The sequence below is a fragment of the Ovis aries genome, chromosome 9 (assembly GCF_016772045.2).
Source record: "Ovis aries strain OAR_USU_Benz2616 breed Rambouillet chromosome 9, ARS-UI_Ramb_v3.0, whole genome shotgun sequence".
Lineage (NCBI taxonomy): Eukaryota > Metazoa > Chordata > Mammalia > Artiodactyla > Bovidae > Ovis > Ovis aries.
In genome coordinates, this window is record NC_056062.1 from 94,495,256 (window position 1) to 94,510,948 (window position 15,693).

The 15,693-nt window shown below is 48.0% G+C and overlaps 1 protein-coding gene across 8 annotated transcripts in view; it reads left to right on the forward strand.

The window, feature by feature from the left end:
• Nucleotides 1-15,693, forward strand: part of COL14A1 (collagen type XIV alpha 1 chain) — a 225,232-nt gene that overhangs the window by 61,616 nt on the left and 147,923 nt on the right. For all 8 annotated transcript variants that reach the window (XR_009595100.1, XM_060394001.1, XM_042254547.1 and 5 more), the window contains exons 9-13: nt 402-563; nt 6,306-6,457; nt 7,603-7,732; nt 9,763-9,908; nt 13,630-13,759. Coding sequence is in view for 7 of the 8 variants with exons in the window: in XM_060394001.1 (XP_060249984.1) it covers nt 402-563; nt 6,306-6,457; nt 7,603-7,732; nt 9,763-9,908; nt 13,630-13,759 (720 nt within the window). In the remaining variant the exon portion in view is untranslated. The remainder of the gene's footprint in view (nt 1-401; nt 564-6,305; nt 6,458-7,602; nt 7,733-9,762; nt 9,909-13,629; nt 13,760-15,693) is intronic.

Genomic DNA, 15,693 nt, shown 5'->3' on the forward strand with positions numbered 1-15,693 from the left:
GGGCACTGAGCCCCGGGCTGCAGATACTGGCGCCATGTGCCTAGGGCCTGGGCACCAAGTGGAGCCCGACCAGGGGAAGCCCGTGTGCCAGCTCGGGCGTGGGCTGCGCTGTCCACGGCAGGGAAAGCCCTCGCGCAGCAACCGGGGCCCAGTGCCCAAAATAACCGACTGACTAAGTAAGTAAGGCGGTGTGTCCTTGTCCAAATAAAGAAAAAATTTAATCATTTGAAAGGGACTTTTAAGAAACAATCTGCCCGGAGACGTGTCTCTTGCGAGAAAAGGTGCTTCGGTCGGGGTGCGGAAAGGTGGGTCGCAGTGCAGAGTACCGGTGACTAGGAGGACCCGGCCGCGCCTCCCGGGCGGCCTGACCGTCGGGACCCTCCCTGTCGTCCCCAACGCAGGCGTGAAAAACGCGGACGAGAAGGAGCTGCAGGAGATCGCCTCCGAGCCAGACAGCACGCACGTGTACAACGTGGCCGAGTTTGACCTGATGCACACGGTGGTGGAGAGCCTCACGAGGACCGTGTGCTCCAGGGTGGAGGAGCAGGACCGCGAGATCAAAGGTACGTGGACCTCTGCCCCCGGACCTCTGCCCCCGCGCATCCCTCGGGGCGCCGTCCTGACTTTCCCAGCAGCGCTGTGCGCTTCCAGGCTCCGCATCATCAGAGTAGACAAGGGGATATATGGGGGTGGGGTGGGCGCTACTTTAAATCACTGGATGGTTGTTTCCATGCTGCTGCGAGTAGACCGCCATGCTTCTTTGTTTTACTTAAATGTTGGACTTTGGGATGATTGACCACCCACAGGAAGTTGTGAGAAATAGCGTATAAAGAGTTTGTGATATCTCAGTGTTTCTCTCAGTGGTGACACAGAGCCACTGTGTTATGTCACAGGCAGGAAATTCACACTGCTCGAGTCAAGATACAGAGTGTTCCTGTGGCGGGATCACTTCTACTGTCCTGCTCCAGCCGTGTTCCCTCCCTGCCCAGCCTCTTCCTAACCCCTGGCCAGCTGAATCTGTTCTCCCTCTCTAAATGCTTGTCGTTTTGGAAATGCTAAATAAATGGAATCACAGAGTATGTAAACTTTGGGAATTGGTGTTTCCACTCAGGGTGGTTTCCTGGAGGTTCCTCCAAGCTGTTTCCTGTGTCCATGGCTCTTGCTTTTGTTGCTGCCTCACGTTTCACGTTATGGACGCACCACAGTTTGCTTAACCAGTCACACATCGAAAGACATCTGAATTCTTTCCATTTTTGGCTGTTGCCAAAAAAAAAAAAAAAAAAGCTGCTATGAACATTCATGTGTAGGTTCTTGTATGAACATAAGTTTTCGGTTTTCTGGGATGGTGCTCGGGAGTGCAGCTGCTTCCGCACATTCCGTGTTCAGTGTAGTCTGGCCTAAGAGAGGCCAGACTGGCCCCCGCTGCGGCTGCGCGCTCAGCATTCCCGCGAGCACCGTGTCAGTGATCCTGCTTCTGCGCTTGTCTCTAACGTTTGTGTTACAGTTTTTTACTTTGGCCATTCTGATAGGCATTGAGTGCAATCTCATTGTGGTTTTAATGTTCATTTTCCTGATGGCTAAGGAAGTTAACATCTTTCCTATGCCTTTTTTTCCCCCTATTTTTAAAGATTCAAATATTTTTAAAATTTCTTTACCACTTTGTGTTGGTTTCTGCCATTCAGCAGCACAAGTCAGCCTTGACCGTGCTCACGTCTCCACCCTGACCTCCCTCGCCTCCCCGCCCTCCAGGTTGTCCTGGGGCCCAGACAGGTTCCTGGTACAGCAGCTCCTCACCTGCCTGGTCTCACGCCGGGTGTGTGCTGGGGCCTCCGTGCAGCTCCTCACCTGCCTGGTCTCACGCCGGGTGTGTGCTGGGGCCTCCGTGCAGCTCCTCGCCTGCCTGGTCTCACGCCGGGTGTGTGCTGGGGCCTCCGTGCAGCTCCTCACCTGCCTGGTCTCACGCCGGGTGTGTGCTGGGGCCTCCGTGCAGCTCCTCACCTGCCTGGTCTCACGCCGGGTGTGTGCTGGGGCCTCCGTGCAGCTCCTCGCCTGCCTGGTCTCACGCCGGGTGTGTGCTGGGGCCACTGCTGTCTCCAGTCGTCCCAGCCTCTCCCTTGCCCACTGTGTCCACAGACCCTTCCTCTGCCCCTGTCTCTCCGTTCCGTCCCCGCAGATAGGCCCATCAGTATTTTTCGAGATCCTGTACGCATGTGTTAATGCACATTTCATGTGCTATTTTGCCTCTGTATATCCGGAATGTCTGCTCATATCTTTTGCCCACTTTCTAATTGGACTCATTTTGGGGGTGTTTTTTTTGTGTGTTAGCGTTTAACCTTTGAGATTTGAGAATTCTTTATCTCCTAGATAATGATCCGTTGTTAGGTATGTGTAGATATGTGGTTTGATAACAATAAGTGTGTTAGTCGCTCATTTGTGTCCGACTCTTTGCGACCCCGTGGCCTTTAGCCCACCAGGCTCCCTGTCTCTGGGGTTCTCCAGGCAGGAATGCTGGAGGGGGCAGCCATTCCCTTCTCCAGGGGATGTTCCTGACTCATGGGTTGAGCCCAGGTCTCCTGCCTAGCAGGCAGATTCTTTACTGTCTAAGCCACCAGGGAAGCTGATAGTCCACTCTTAGACAGGCGGTTTGTTAATATTTTCTGCCAATTTGTAGCTTACCTTTTCATCTTTTTAACAAGGTCATTTGCAGAACAAAAGTCTTTAATTTTGATGAGGTCCAGTTTATCAGTTTTTCATTTTAGGATTAGTGCTTTTGGTGTCAAGTCTAAGAACTCTTTACCTGACCTTAAATCCCAGAGAGTTTCCTTTTTAGTATTTTTTCAGAAAGTTTTATATTTCACATTTGAAGTTAATTCTTTGTAAAGGATTTGAAGTTTAGTTTAAGGTTCTAACACTGCTTGCTAAAAAGGCTGCATTTCTGCTGTTGAGTTACCCGCGGCTTTGTCCAGTAGCAGTTGGGCAGATTTGCACGTGTCTACATCTGGGTTCTTTATGGTTCCATCTATTTATGTGCGTAACCCTGTTCCAGTATCATACAGTCTTGATTCACCGCAGCTACATAATGAGTCTTGAGATTGAATAGGCTGAGTTCTCTCATTTGAATATCCTTTTACAAACTTGTTTTTGCTACTATGCTTCCTTATATCCCATATGAATATTAGAGTAATATTTATACAATATACTGTATAATTTGTATAATTATCTAATCTAAATATCAGAATGATTTTTATTCTACAAAATATCTTGTTGGGACTTTGATGGAAGTTGCATAAAATCGATCCTCAATTATCAGTTACCAACTTGGGAAGAACTGACATCTTTAATCTGTTGATTCGTTCAGTCCACACACATGTCGAATTCTTTCACTTGTTAGGATAGCCTTTGCGTTCCATCAGCATTCTGTAGCTTTCAGGATATAATTTCTGTACAGATTCTGTTCTGCTCACTGTTAATATTTGATTTTATTTTGAGGAATCTTAGCTGTGTTTGTAATGGTGGTGGTGCTCCCGTTTTTATCGCTGGTGTGGGCAGATCTATCCGTGTTTCTGTATGCTCACATCCGATGACCTTGGTAGGTCTCTTCTGACGCCAGCCTGGAGCGAAAGGGGAGGGTGCCTGGATGTTAGCGCGCGGGGCTGGAGTCCAGCTCTTCTCATGGTCTCTGTGGATAGCACACGTGGGCTGAGGTGGGGTGTTTGTCACCGTCTGTAAGGGACAGTTATCTCCTCCCTCCTTGATCTTTCCCCCATCACCCCGGCTGTGTGATGGGACCAGGGTAAACGCAGGCCCCTGTTACAGTCAGGAAGGGTGGGGTCTTGGCTTCCGCTTGACCTGGGTTGGCACGGGTGGGACGGGGCCACAGTGGTTTTTTTCCTGTGGTGTTTTTCTAGACTAGAGCAGTTGCTGCCTAAACGTCTTGGCGGGCTGCTCCTCTCCTGGTCCTTTGCCGAGAGAGAGCAGGCTTCGCTGGACTGTTTCTGTCTGTATTTGTTTGTGTTTCTGGGTGGCTGGATTCCTTAGCTCTGTCCTTGAGATACACGAGGCGAAAGGAACCCCGGGAAACTCACCACTGTACCAGTCTGTGGCTCCCACGGTCCCCTGCCCGTCCACCATCTACTGCTCAGGAACTTAGGCTTGACTTACAGTTCCCAGAAATGTGAGCTGCACTCAGCGGGGATTGTAGGAAGGAGCCGTGCGCTCTGTCTTCTGGGAGCTCGGCCATCACAGGTCTTGACCCTTGTTCCCTGTGATGTCCGTGGGCTACAGGTTGCGTCTGACTCCCCGGGGTGCAATCTGAGCAGGAGACATCCAGACCCTTCTCTGAGAGTCTGGCTCTGCTCCCGCCTGTGCTGGGTCCGGGGCGGCGATGGCTCAGTCGGCCTGCACGTCTGTCTCTTGCTCATCATCCCTCTCGCCCTGGACCGGGACTCTTCAGACTAGGCTGAGCAGCCAAGTACTGGTTCCCTGGACCCAGTTCCCTGAGCCTCTTAATGGCACCATTTTTGTCGTTGCTCTTTCGTCGCTCAGTCGTGTCCAGCTCTTTTGCGACCCCGTGGACTGTAGCCTGCGAGGCTCCTCTGTCCATGGGATTCCCCAGACAAGAATACGGGGGTGAGTTGCTATTTCCTTCTCCAGCAGATCTTCCTGACCCAGGGATCGAACCTGCATCTCCTGCGTTGGCAGAAGGATTCTTTACCACTGAGCAACCAAGGAAGCCCGAGACGATTTTAGAGCCCAGATTTTCCCACAAAAAACTCTACATGTGGTTGCTTATAAGGCGTGCTCAATAAAGTACTTGATCGTAGTTATTGTTTAATAACTGTGTTTTTCCCCATTACTATGACTGCTAACGTCCCTTTAACTAAGTGCCCCTAGCGGATAAGAAATCCTAAATTTCAAGGACTTTGAACTTTACAGGTCCCAAATCTGTTTCAGACCCACTGTTCTAACATGTATTTAACACACAAGGTGCTTACATCATGTTTAGCTCATAGTGGACACTCAGTATGCGTCAGTTGCTTTTTCTTCTCTTTTTACTTTAGAATGTTTGCCATTTGTTGAGTTGAAGTCTTCAATAGAGAGAATATATCCTCTGCTGCTCAAAAATACAAGCTCTTGTGGCAAGAAGCTTGCATATAAATCTCAGCTCTGATACTTACCAATTCTGAGACTTGGGCAAGTTATTTAACATCATTCTGACTTGGTTTTCTCACCTGAAAAATGGGAACAATAATAGCATTTACTGAGAACTAAATGAGGGAAGACTTCCGAAGATACCAGAAGTGTATCTTTGGATACACAACTCAATGTTGTGTTTTTTTGTTGTTGTTCTTGTTTCTTACTATTCGACAGCAGTGTCTTTAAGAAAGTTCCTTAGAGTCAAGGACTAAGGCTTATTTAAGTTACTTAGAACCTAGCATAGTGATTGACGCCTAATAGGTGCTTAAATGTTTCAGTGAAGAAGCGTAGTCCAGGCAGGCCTTGTTTTATTGTGCTTCTCCTTGTTGCACTTTGCAGGCATGTATTAAAAAATACATCCAAAAGTGTTCAAAAAATTGAAAGTTTGTGGCAACCTGCTGTTGAGCAAGTCTATTGGTGCCATTTTCCCAAAAACATTATTTTTTAATTAAGTTATATGTATTGTTTTTTAGACATAATGCTAGCTTCCCAGGGGGCACTAGTGGTAAAGAACCAGCCTGCCAGTGCAGGAGACGTAAGAGTCGCAGGTTGGATCCCTGGGTCAGGAAGATCCCCTGGAGGAGGGCATGGCAACCTGCTCCAGTAATTCTCGCCTGGAGAATCCCATGCACAGAGGAGCCTGGTGGGCTATAGTTCATCAGATTGCAAAGAGTTGGACACGATGGAAGCAACTTAGCATGCATGCTTTCTTGCAGTGGCCTGGAACTGAACCCACAGTATCTCTGAGGTATGCCTGTAATGAATTAAAGCCTAAAGCCTAAAGTGAAGTCGCTCAGTTGTGTCCAACTCTTCGCGACCCCATGGACTATAGGCCGCCAGGCTCTGCCGTCCATGGGATTTCTCAGGCAAAAATACTGGAGTGGGTTGCCGTTTCCTTCTCCAGGGGATCTTCCCGATCCAGGGATTGAACCTGGGTTTCCTGCTTGGCAGGCAGACTCTCTACCAGCTGAGCCCCCAGTACTGAATTAATTTACTAGAGATGAAAATCTTGGAAGCAGCATAAACAATCATATCTGACGAGTGGAGTTTCTTAGGTTCATAGAATTTAACTTTGGTTAAAAGGTTCATTTTCTGTGTTTTTTATTTAGCCTCAGCCCTTGCCACCGTTGGGCCGCCTACAGAACTGATGACTTCTGAAGTCACTGCCAGGAGCTTTATGGTTAACTGGACTCACGCCCCCGGAAAAGTGGAAAAATACAGAGTCGTGTATTACCCTACCAGGGGCGGCAAACCAGAGGAGGTAAGGAGGAGACGGCGTTTTCGCCATGTATTCTCAGGCTCTCGGTTTTTGTACAGAAGTCAAGACAAGGCAGAAGTGGATATGTAAGGAGATTATTCTCTCGCAAGCATTCACAGTTGTTGGACTGAATACATTTCCATGTGTCCAGGTTGTTCTTCTGTCTCGAGCTTATGATAGTTACATCTTCTCCTTTATTTCCATCAGAGAACCTGAAGAACTGGTCATGTATCCATTTCTAACACAACTTACACTGACTTAATTTTTTTAGTGATTTAAGAAATGAAAGAGTTCTAAGGCAAAGGCAATCAGTCGTTAATTATCTGGCTAGAGCCCCCCTTGCTGTTGATGTTTTCTTTCTACTTTGGGAGTGGTCTGAACTTTCTGCCTTAAGGAAGTCTATGTGTTCCGCATAATGTGGTCATGCAATCCTTCAAGGTTTGGGATTTCCTGGATGTTTGTGGAGATCAGTGCAAATGAGAAGCATCATGAAGCGTCTGTGACGGGCCCTTCTCACGGGTTGCCATCACAGGAGACGCCATCTGTTGCCGGATGACTGAATGGTTCCCATTTCCTAATCTGTGATTCACAAATTCGCAGGAAATAAGATAAGATGTGGTGAAATCTCCCTGTGTCTTTTTTTGATGTTCTAACCTTTTGTTCTAACCTCTGATTGGCCTCAGCGTGTTTCAGTTTTTTTCTGCATTATGGCAGGATTTATGACCTTTAAAGTGTTAGATTCTAGAGATTATGTATGTCATCCAGACTAAGAAAAAAAAACCCCAAATCACAGTGCTTCCAATAGCTCTATCTTTTTCATGACTAATAAACCTTTTAAATGCTTCCCAAGACTCCATGGAAAAGTATCACATGTCACCTGTTACTAAGTGGATGTGATTAGGATAGCAATTAGGTTAGGAGTGACACGGTTTTCGTTAGGTATGACCCAGTGAGGGACTCTTGGACACAGTAAGTGGAAGGTGGGTCCCATGATGTGAGGATTCAAGGAGAACTGACTACCACAGTGGAGAAGGACGTGGTGCAGATGAGAACGCGCTCAAGTTTTGCTGGAGGTATTTTTGGTTTTGACTTCCAGTTTGCATGTGAGAAATGCCATTTTCTCATTCCTCGAACTGTTCTTTAAACAGGTGGTGGTGGATGGACGCGTATCTTCCACGGTGCTGAGAAACTTGATGTCTTTAACAGAATATCAGATAGCAGTGTTTGCAATATATGCTCACACGGCTAGCGAAGGCCTCCGGGGAACCGAAACCACGCGTGTGTATTGAGTTCTACCCTCTTCTGATCGTGCATAGCATTGTTCGGGCGGCCTGGCTGTGCTGACACAGTACTGGGCCATGCTGTGTCTGCAGTTTGCAGGCGCCATGTGTTGGGAGGGATATTATAAGACTCCAGGATGTTTGGGAGAGAGAAACCTTAGTGATGAAGGGTGCAAAATACACGTATTCATGTAATAAACAAACATCTAGTGAATGCCTATTATAAACTAAGCACCGGGCTTCAGTTTATCAGTAGGAGTGGAGAAGCTCTGGAGCTCTCCTGCCCGGTAGAAGACTGGGGAAGTACGTTACATCTGTTTTCATTAGGAAAATCACTGTAATTAGAAGTCATGAGTATTAGTCAGTCATTTCTTACCTGGAAAAGACCACGATCACAAACATATACACACATGCACACACACTCAGAGAAGCCCGGGAAAAGATAATCTTGAGACACTTGATCGCACACTCGTTCAGTTATTTCAAACACTGAGTTCCTAGTACACGCCAGTCAGTATGCAGAACGGGTCTGCCTCTGATAGAACAATAACAACACACACAACTCCAGTAACAAGGCACCAGGCATTGTGACAACCACGTTCCAGGTCCAACACATTATTGGATTTATTCCTGAAAACAGTAAGACAAGTTTTAATACTCCTGCTTTTTTTTTTTTTAACTTTTTGTTTTATATTGGAGTACAGCCAGTTAACAATGATGTGATAGTTTCTGGTGGATAGCTAAGGGACTCAGCCATGCATATACATGTATCCTGGTTGGTGGTGGTTTTGGTTGCTAAGTCGTGCCCAGCTCTTTGCAGCTCCCCGAACTGTAGCCTGCCAGGCGTTCCCAGGCAAGAACTGGAGTGGGTTGTCATTTCCTTCTCCAGGGGATCTTCTCAACCCACACATGTATCCATCACCCCTTCAAACTTCCCTCCCATCCAGGCTGCCACATAGCATTGTAATACTGTTGCTTTGCAGAAATATTTTTGCAGCAATTTCTGCCCTCGAGGGAGGTTTTAGTCTAGCAAGGCAGGAAATGCAGACCAGGAACACGGAAACTCACTTGTGCCGTGAAGTGCTGAGGCACGCCAGTGGAAGCCCGGCGGGGAACTGCACCTGTGAGCGAAGCCCTGGACTTGGCGTTGTGCTGGGGAATCTAGCAGGACCTGCAGTCGTAGTTGAGAACAATGTTTCATAGTTTGTACTGTCATCTTTTAAGCTGGGGCCTTGCAGTTTATCCTTAGTCCCTTTCTCCCTACTTCTCCAGTATGGCCGGTCTTATTTCTTGATTATTCTGTCTCAAGCCCTACTGTTACCAACTATCATGTGTCCTCTCTCTGACTGAGTGTGTGGATGAGTGTTTATTTATTCATGTATCTGTTCAGCCAGCCACCTATTCTGTCATTTAGGAAGTGCCCCAACAGCTAGTTTTAGGGGCTGCTGCAGGTCAGACTCTGTGCTTGGTAATGGGCGTAAAACGGGGGTCAGAAGAGTCTCCCTGCTCTTGACTGGCTCCCAGAGAAATGTGACCATCACTCTAATAAGACATAAGGAACTAAAAGATGGCACTTCTGCTTTTAAACATGTATTGTCTTTGCCTTTCCGCAAAGGGCTTATATGGCTGTGTGAGCAGATTCAAGCATAGTGTTGTGATAGTTTCAGGAGGACAGCAAGGGGGCCTGGCCATGCATACAATGTATCCGTTCGCGTAGACTGCCCTCCTGTCCAGGCTCAGGTAACACTGAGCAGCGTTCCCTGTGCTGTGCAGGAGGTCGGCGTAGGTTGTCCACTTTAAACATAGCTGTGTGTGCATGTCCATCCCACACTCCCTGGCTGCCCTTCCCCTGTCCTTCCTCAATGGTGACCGTAAGTTTGTCCTCCAACTCTGTGAACCTTAGAGTCTGTATATAAGGGATATCATAGGATTAAAAAACCCATCGCTTTTAGAGCCTGAGCTATAGAGACCTTGAAGTAAGAAAACGCACTGATAAACGGCTGACCGTTAACAAATCTCCTCTTGCAGTGTCCTTACCTATAGCGTCCGACCTTGAACTGTACGACGTGACTGAGAGCAGTCTGAGGGTGAGATGGAACCCTGTGCCTGGGGCGTCCGGGTACCTGATCCTCTACGCTCCCCTCACGGAGGGCCTGGCCGGGGATGAAAAAGAGGTAACTGCCTGCTGCCTGCTAGAGTCCTAGAATCTTTGGCTTCCTGAGCATTGTTTTTTTTTTTTTTTAATATAAAAATGTAGCGTATAAAATTTAGAAAAGTCACATTAGCCAAAGAAAATAATCACTTGTAAGCCCACCCCCTAGAGGTAACCACTGTTAACGTTGAGTTAACAGTCTTTTTCAACGAATTTTTAACACAACCAATGGGAATGGTTTTGTAGTTTTCCTTGTAATTTTCCTCTTGCTTGTTGTGACTGTCTTTCCGTACCATTAAATCATATTTTATATAGTCATTTAAACAACTTTTTACCATCCGATTGTTGGTTTGTACCAGTGCATGTTTAATTAATCTCCTATTAATTAGGACATTTGGATAATTCGGTATATAAAAGAATTCCCTGGTCGTCCAGTGGTTAGGACTTGTGTTTTTGCTTCCAGGGTCCAGGTTCAAACCCTGGTTGGGAGATCCTACAAGCCAGGCCAAAAAAAAAAAAAAAAAAGAGAACCTGCTATATAAATATACTTTGGGGACTACTGTTAGCATATACCTTTATATGGTCATCTGATTATTTCCCTAGGATAAATTTCTAACAGTGAAATTTCTTTTTGCAAAGACTATGCAAATTCTTAAGGCTTATACTAGGTATTACTACATCACTGTAGAGAAATTTTATATAATTTGTATTGCTCTATGCAGTTCACAAGTGATTGTGATAGCCTTATGTACACTGACTTTGAAAAATTTGTTTTACTAATTTGAGAGATATTATAGAGAAACATGGGTTTCCCAGGTGACTCAGTGATAAAGGATCCGCCTGCCAGTGCCCGAGATGAGGGTTCATTCCCTGGGTGGGAAGATCCCTTGCAGAAGGACACGGCACCCCACTCCGGCGTTCTTGCCTGGAGAACCCCATGGATGGAGGAGCCTGGCAGGCTGCAGGCCATGGGGTTGCTGAGGGTCAGACACGACTGAGTGACCAAACAACAGAGAAATATCTCACAGATGTAGCCTTTTGCATTTCTTCCACTTTTAATGATGACTCTTTGACCTTTGAATGATAGCTGTTAGTCCTCATTTCTAGGGAACAGTTACTACAGTATAGCTATACAAGGAAGAGAGAGGAGACGGCCTGAGTGCTGGAGTGTTGACGAGGCAGGTGGAGCGTATATGAGAGTGAGCGCAGAACTTGGTTCTTTAACGTCCTCTGAAACCTGCCTCTCGTGACAGAATTCTTTAGGGCCAGGAATATGGTGATTCTAGCATCTAGAACAGAATATAGGTGACGTGTATTCTTTCATTTCCCAGGCTTAGACAGTTTTTGCCCACTTGGATTTAATGATCTGAATTTTTTTGGTGGAAGGGAAACTTAAAAATGGTGCTAAAAAAAACACACAGCTTCACCACGAAAGAAAAGAATAAAAAAGAGGCCCACCAGTCCACATGCAGCACACACTGTTACGGCTGTGCTTAGTGGCCCAGCTGTGTCCGACCCTTTGCTGTACCCGCCAGGCTCCTCTGTCCACGGGATTCTCCAGGCCAGAATCCTGGGGTGGGCAGCCTTTCCTTCTCCAGGGATCTTCCCCACCCAGGGGCTGGACCCAGGCCTCCCGCATCGCAGGCGGGTTCCTTACCAGCCGAGCCACAGGGGAGCCCTAAAACAGCCCCTGCGCTGCGCTCGCTCGTGTGCGACTCTTGGCCACGCCGTGGCTGACGCCCGCGGGCTCCTGCGTCCGTGGGGATTTAGCCGAGCTTTTCTTTCCGGTCGTGTTGGGTCTCACGGCTGCGGGGGCCGCTCTCCGGTGGCGCTGCGCGGCCTCCTCTTGCGGAGGTTCCCGTCGTGGAGCAGGGCTCTCGGCGCTCAGCCTGCCCTCGTTTGCGGCGCGCGGGCTCCCGAGCACGGCTCCATCGTCGCGGCGCGCGGGCTTAGTCGCCTCGCGGCACGTGGGGTCCTCCTGGATCAGGGCTCGACCCTGTGTCTCCTGCGTTGGCGGGTGGACTGTTTCCCTCTGAAGCACCAGAGAGCCCCTCGCCAGGTTTAATTTAAAGTCTGATAATGCTACTATACGTGAGCATGTGGGGACGCAGAATCACTCCTGTAAACTGGCTTGTCAGTTGGTACAGCTGCCTTGGAGACGAATCTTAAATATTTCATCAAGCTAGATATACACACTTTTTAAGGTATATACTACAGAGAAACATCCTTCAAGACTGCAGGCACTTGGTCAGAACAAAATATCGCAAGCAACTGCCATGTTCATTGACAGGATGGAAAATGACGGCATATTTTTAGAGAAGAATCTCATAAGGGATTAAATAATGTCAACTCTGTCCCTGTGTCTCAATGTGGATAAATCTTGAAACCAAATATTGCCAGAGAAAAAAATTCCAAAAATGTCATGTTGAATGGTCCATTTATGCACATCATTAAAGGCAATGGCACCCCACTCCAGTACTCTTGCCTGGAAAATCCCATGGACGGAGGAGCCTGGTAGGCTGCAGTCCATGGGGTCGCTAACAGTTTGACACGACTGAGCGACTTCACTTTCACTTTTTACTTTCATGCATTGGAAAAGGAAATGGCAACCCACTCCAGTGTTCTTGCCTGGAGAATCCCAGGGACAGCGGAGCCTGGTGGGCTGCCATCTACGGGGTTACACAGAGTCGGACATGACTGAAGTGACTTAGCAGCAGCAAACATACAGAAACATCTTTTTTTAAATGTTACACACCTATGTAGAAGTAAAGAAAAACATATCAGTGAGATGCACTTCAACATTAGGGCAGAGATGGTGAACAGAAAGAATGAGAAAGAATTTGTTTTATGTGACTGTCTAGTTCTTGTTAAAATAAGATCTGAAGTCAATATGACAAAATGTTGATATTTATTACATTTGAGTGATGGATGCATCAGGGTTTATTATGTTATTTTCTCTACCTTTATATTATATACACTGAGATATTTTTAAATTAAAGTTTTTGATCTGACCCTACCACTGGCAATTGTGTGAGAGGGGACAGTCTATGGAGTTATTTCTCTTCTTTCCAAAGCGGAAATAAAACCATCCTTGTCACACAGTTGTCACAATCTGAGAATGTTGGCTTACCTGACTGACCCCCAGGGTTAGAAATATCATCCCCCAAATCAAAAAGCAAATTGCTGATTTGGGCATCCAGTGGGTTGATCTCTTTTGGACTCCTGGGAGGGGCTTGCAGTACAGGGGGACAGGCCCTCTGAATGGGGGCCTCAGTACTGGTCCAGTTTAATGGGACTTGAAGCAAAAATTGGGCCTCCAGTCAGGACTAGCAAGAATGAGGCCAGCGTTGAAGGATGCCCACTTGGCGTCCAGGTCCCAACAGACCGGCCTGGACCTTACCCTCTTCCTAGAGGATGTTTCTGATTCATCTCCACCCACGCTTGTCTGGGGACCAAACATTTGACACTGTTATTCTGGCTGCAGCTGCCACTTGTCCAGATGTAAAGAGTTATCCGAAAAGAGCGCACACAGTACGTTCAGTTTTATGTGGCTTCACAGCATCTGTTTCTAATGCAGAACAACACGAGGCAATGAAGAAAAGGGTGCCTTGAAACCTGCTTGATGAAGGGGCTGTGAGGAGATGAAGTCTTAGTCCCTGAGGTCTCACCTGTATCCGGTTGTACTCTGATCAGGGTGAAAAAGGCACGGGGGCAAACGATCTGATGATGTGTGTTCTTTACAGATGAAAATTGGAGAGACCCACACGGACATTGAGCTGAGCGGGCTGTTGCCCAACACGGAGTACACAGTCACAGTGTACGCTATGTTTGGAGAAGAAGCCAGTGACCCTGTTACGGGACAGGAAACGACACGTGAGTGGCCCCGCCATCCGGATGGGGCGCTGCAGTGAGAGCGCGAGCCAGCGTGGGGACCCTGAGCTAGACCTGCTGGGCTAGGCTGGCGCCTCCCAGGAGCCGCTGCCGTGCAACGAAGCGGACAGTTTATCTAGGGGAAGGAAGGGGCGCTTCTTCCCGTTCATTCTGTCGTTACTAAGAGGCACACGGGTTCTAGAACCGAACATTGGCCTCCTCCAGAGTAGTGGTCGCTGACCTTTTGGCGCCAGGGATCAGTTTCGTGGAAGACAGTCTTTCCGTGGATCAGGGAAGGGGGCGGTTCCAGGACGGCTGAAGGGCATTGCAGTTGCCGTGCGCTTCATTTCGGTTATTACTGCGTTGCGGTAGCAGTGAGAGATTGGCGCGGCTCCGTCTCTCGCCGCTGGCGGCCGGGGTTCTGACCATCCGAGCCCGCAGGCCGTTGACCGATGAGGTCTCCGTGCGGCTGCCCCGCCGGGCTCACCTGTCCTTGCAGGCGGACTGGATGCCGCCTCAGCTCCACGTCAGGCCGGCAGGCGTTCGGTTCCCGGAAGGAGAGAAGCTGGATTCTCGCGTGCAGGTCCACGGGAGGGTCTGAGCTCCTCCTGGAGTCGCCTGGGCTGCTGGCCGGGCGGAGGCGGGGCGCAGGAGGCTGCAGAGACCGGGCCGCGCCCGCGGTGGGAGCCCCGCTCTCAGTGACGCGGCAGAGCTGGAGCAGACCCCAGAGCTGGAGCAGAATGCGAGGGGAAATGTGGGCTTTGGGATCAGAGCTTTCAACATGCAAATCCCAGCGAAAGTCACACTGTGGGTGGGTGACAGTGGGCAAGTGATGGAGCATTTCTGAGCCTGTGAGAGGAGGAACAGTCATCTCGCGGCATGTGGCTGATAGAAGATTAAATGCAGTAATGCAGCTGAAAGTAATTAGCGCATAGTTACTCCATAGTTCTTTCCCCATATTAAAATTAATATTTTTTTCTAAAAATTTTTGATGTCCTTTGTATCTCAGACTATTGTCATTATAATTAGTTTTTTTAATTGAGTAAAAATTATATATAAAAATGTGAAAGTATTAGTCACTCAGTCATGTCTGGCTCTTTGCAATGCCATGGACTATAGCCCGCCAGGCTCCTCTGTCCACAGGATTCTCTAGGCAAGAACACTGGAGTGGGTTGCCATTTCCTTCTCCGGGGGAATCGTCCCAACCCAGGGATTAAACAGGGGTCTCCTGCTTTGCAGGTGTATTCTTTACCATCTGAGCCCCCAGGGAGGCTCCAAAAGTTATCTTGGCAAGCCTAATTCGGGTAATGTAGTAATAATGGTTTTTAGGAATTGTAAATATTTATTTGAAAATATGATAGAGAAAATGCTGCTCTGACAAGCTCACAATGCTTTGTCGCCTACCATTGGAAATAGGGGTCTCTTTGTGGTGTCTTGAAGAAGACAGGGCAGGGAGATGGGGTGTCTCACGTCACTCTGAGCCTGGGAGGAAGCGAGTAGCATGGAGTCTGTGAGTGCTTTGGTCTTGGAGATTCTGCTTGAGAAGCGTACAAAGAGATGTAATGATAAGGGAGTTTTCCCCTACAGTCATTTTTTTTTAATTAGCCAAGGCTGTGTTCTCTTGCTCTTCAGAGAAAGACCAACGTAATTAAAACAACAAACAACAAAACTGGGAAAGCCCAAGACAGAAAGAGGAAAAATAAGTCAGAAAGCATCTAATATATCACTTGTGACAGTTGCTCAGTCGTGTCCGACTCTTTGCGACCCCATGGACTGTACAGTCCATGGAACTCTCCAGGCCAGAACACTGCAGTGGGCAGCCTTTCCCTTCTCCAGGGGGTCTTCACAACCCAGGGATCGAACCTGGGTCTCCCACATTGCAGGCGGATTCTTTACCAGCTGAACCACAGGGAAGCCCCAGAATGCAGGGTGCGCAG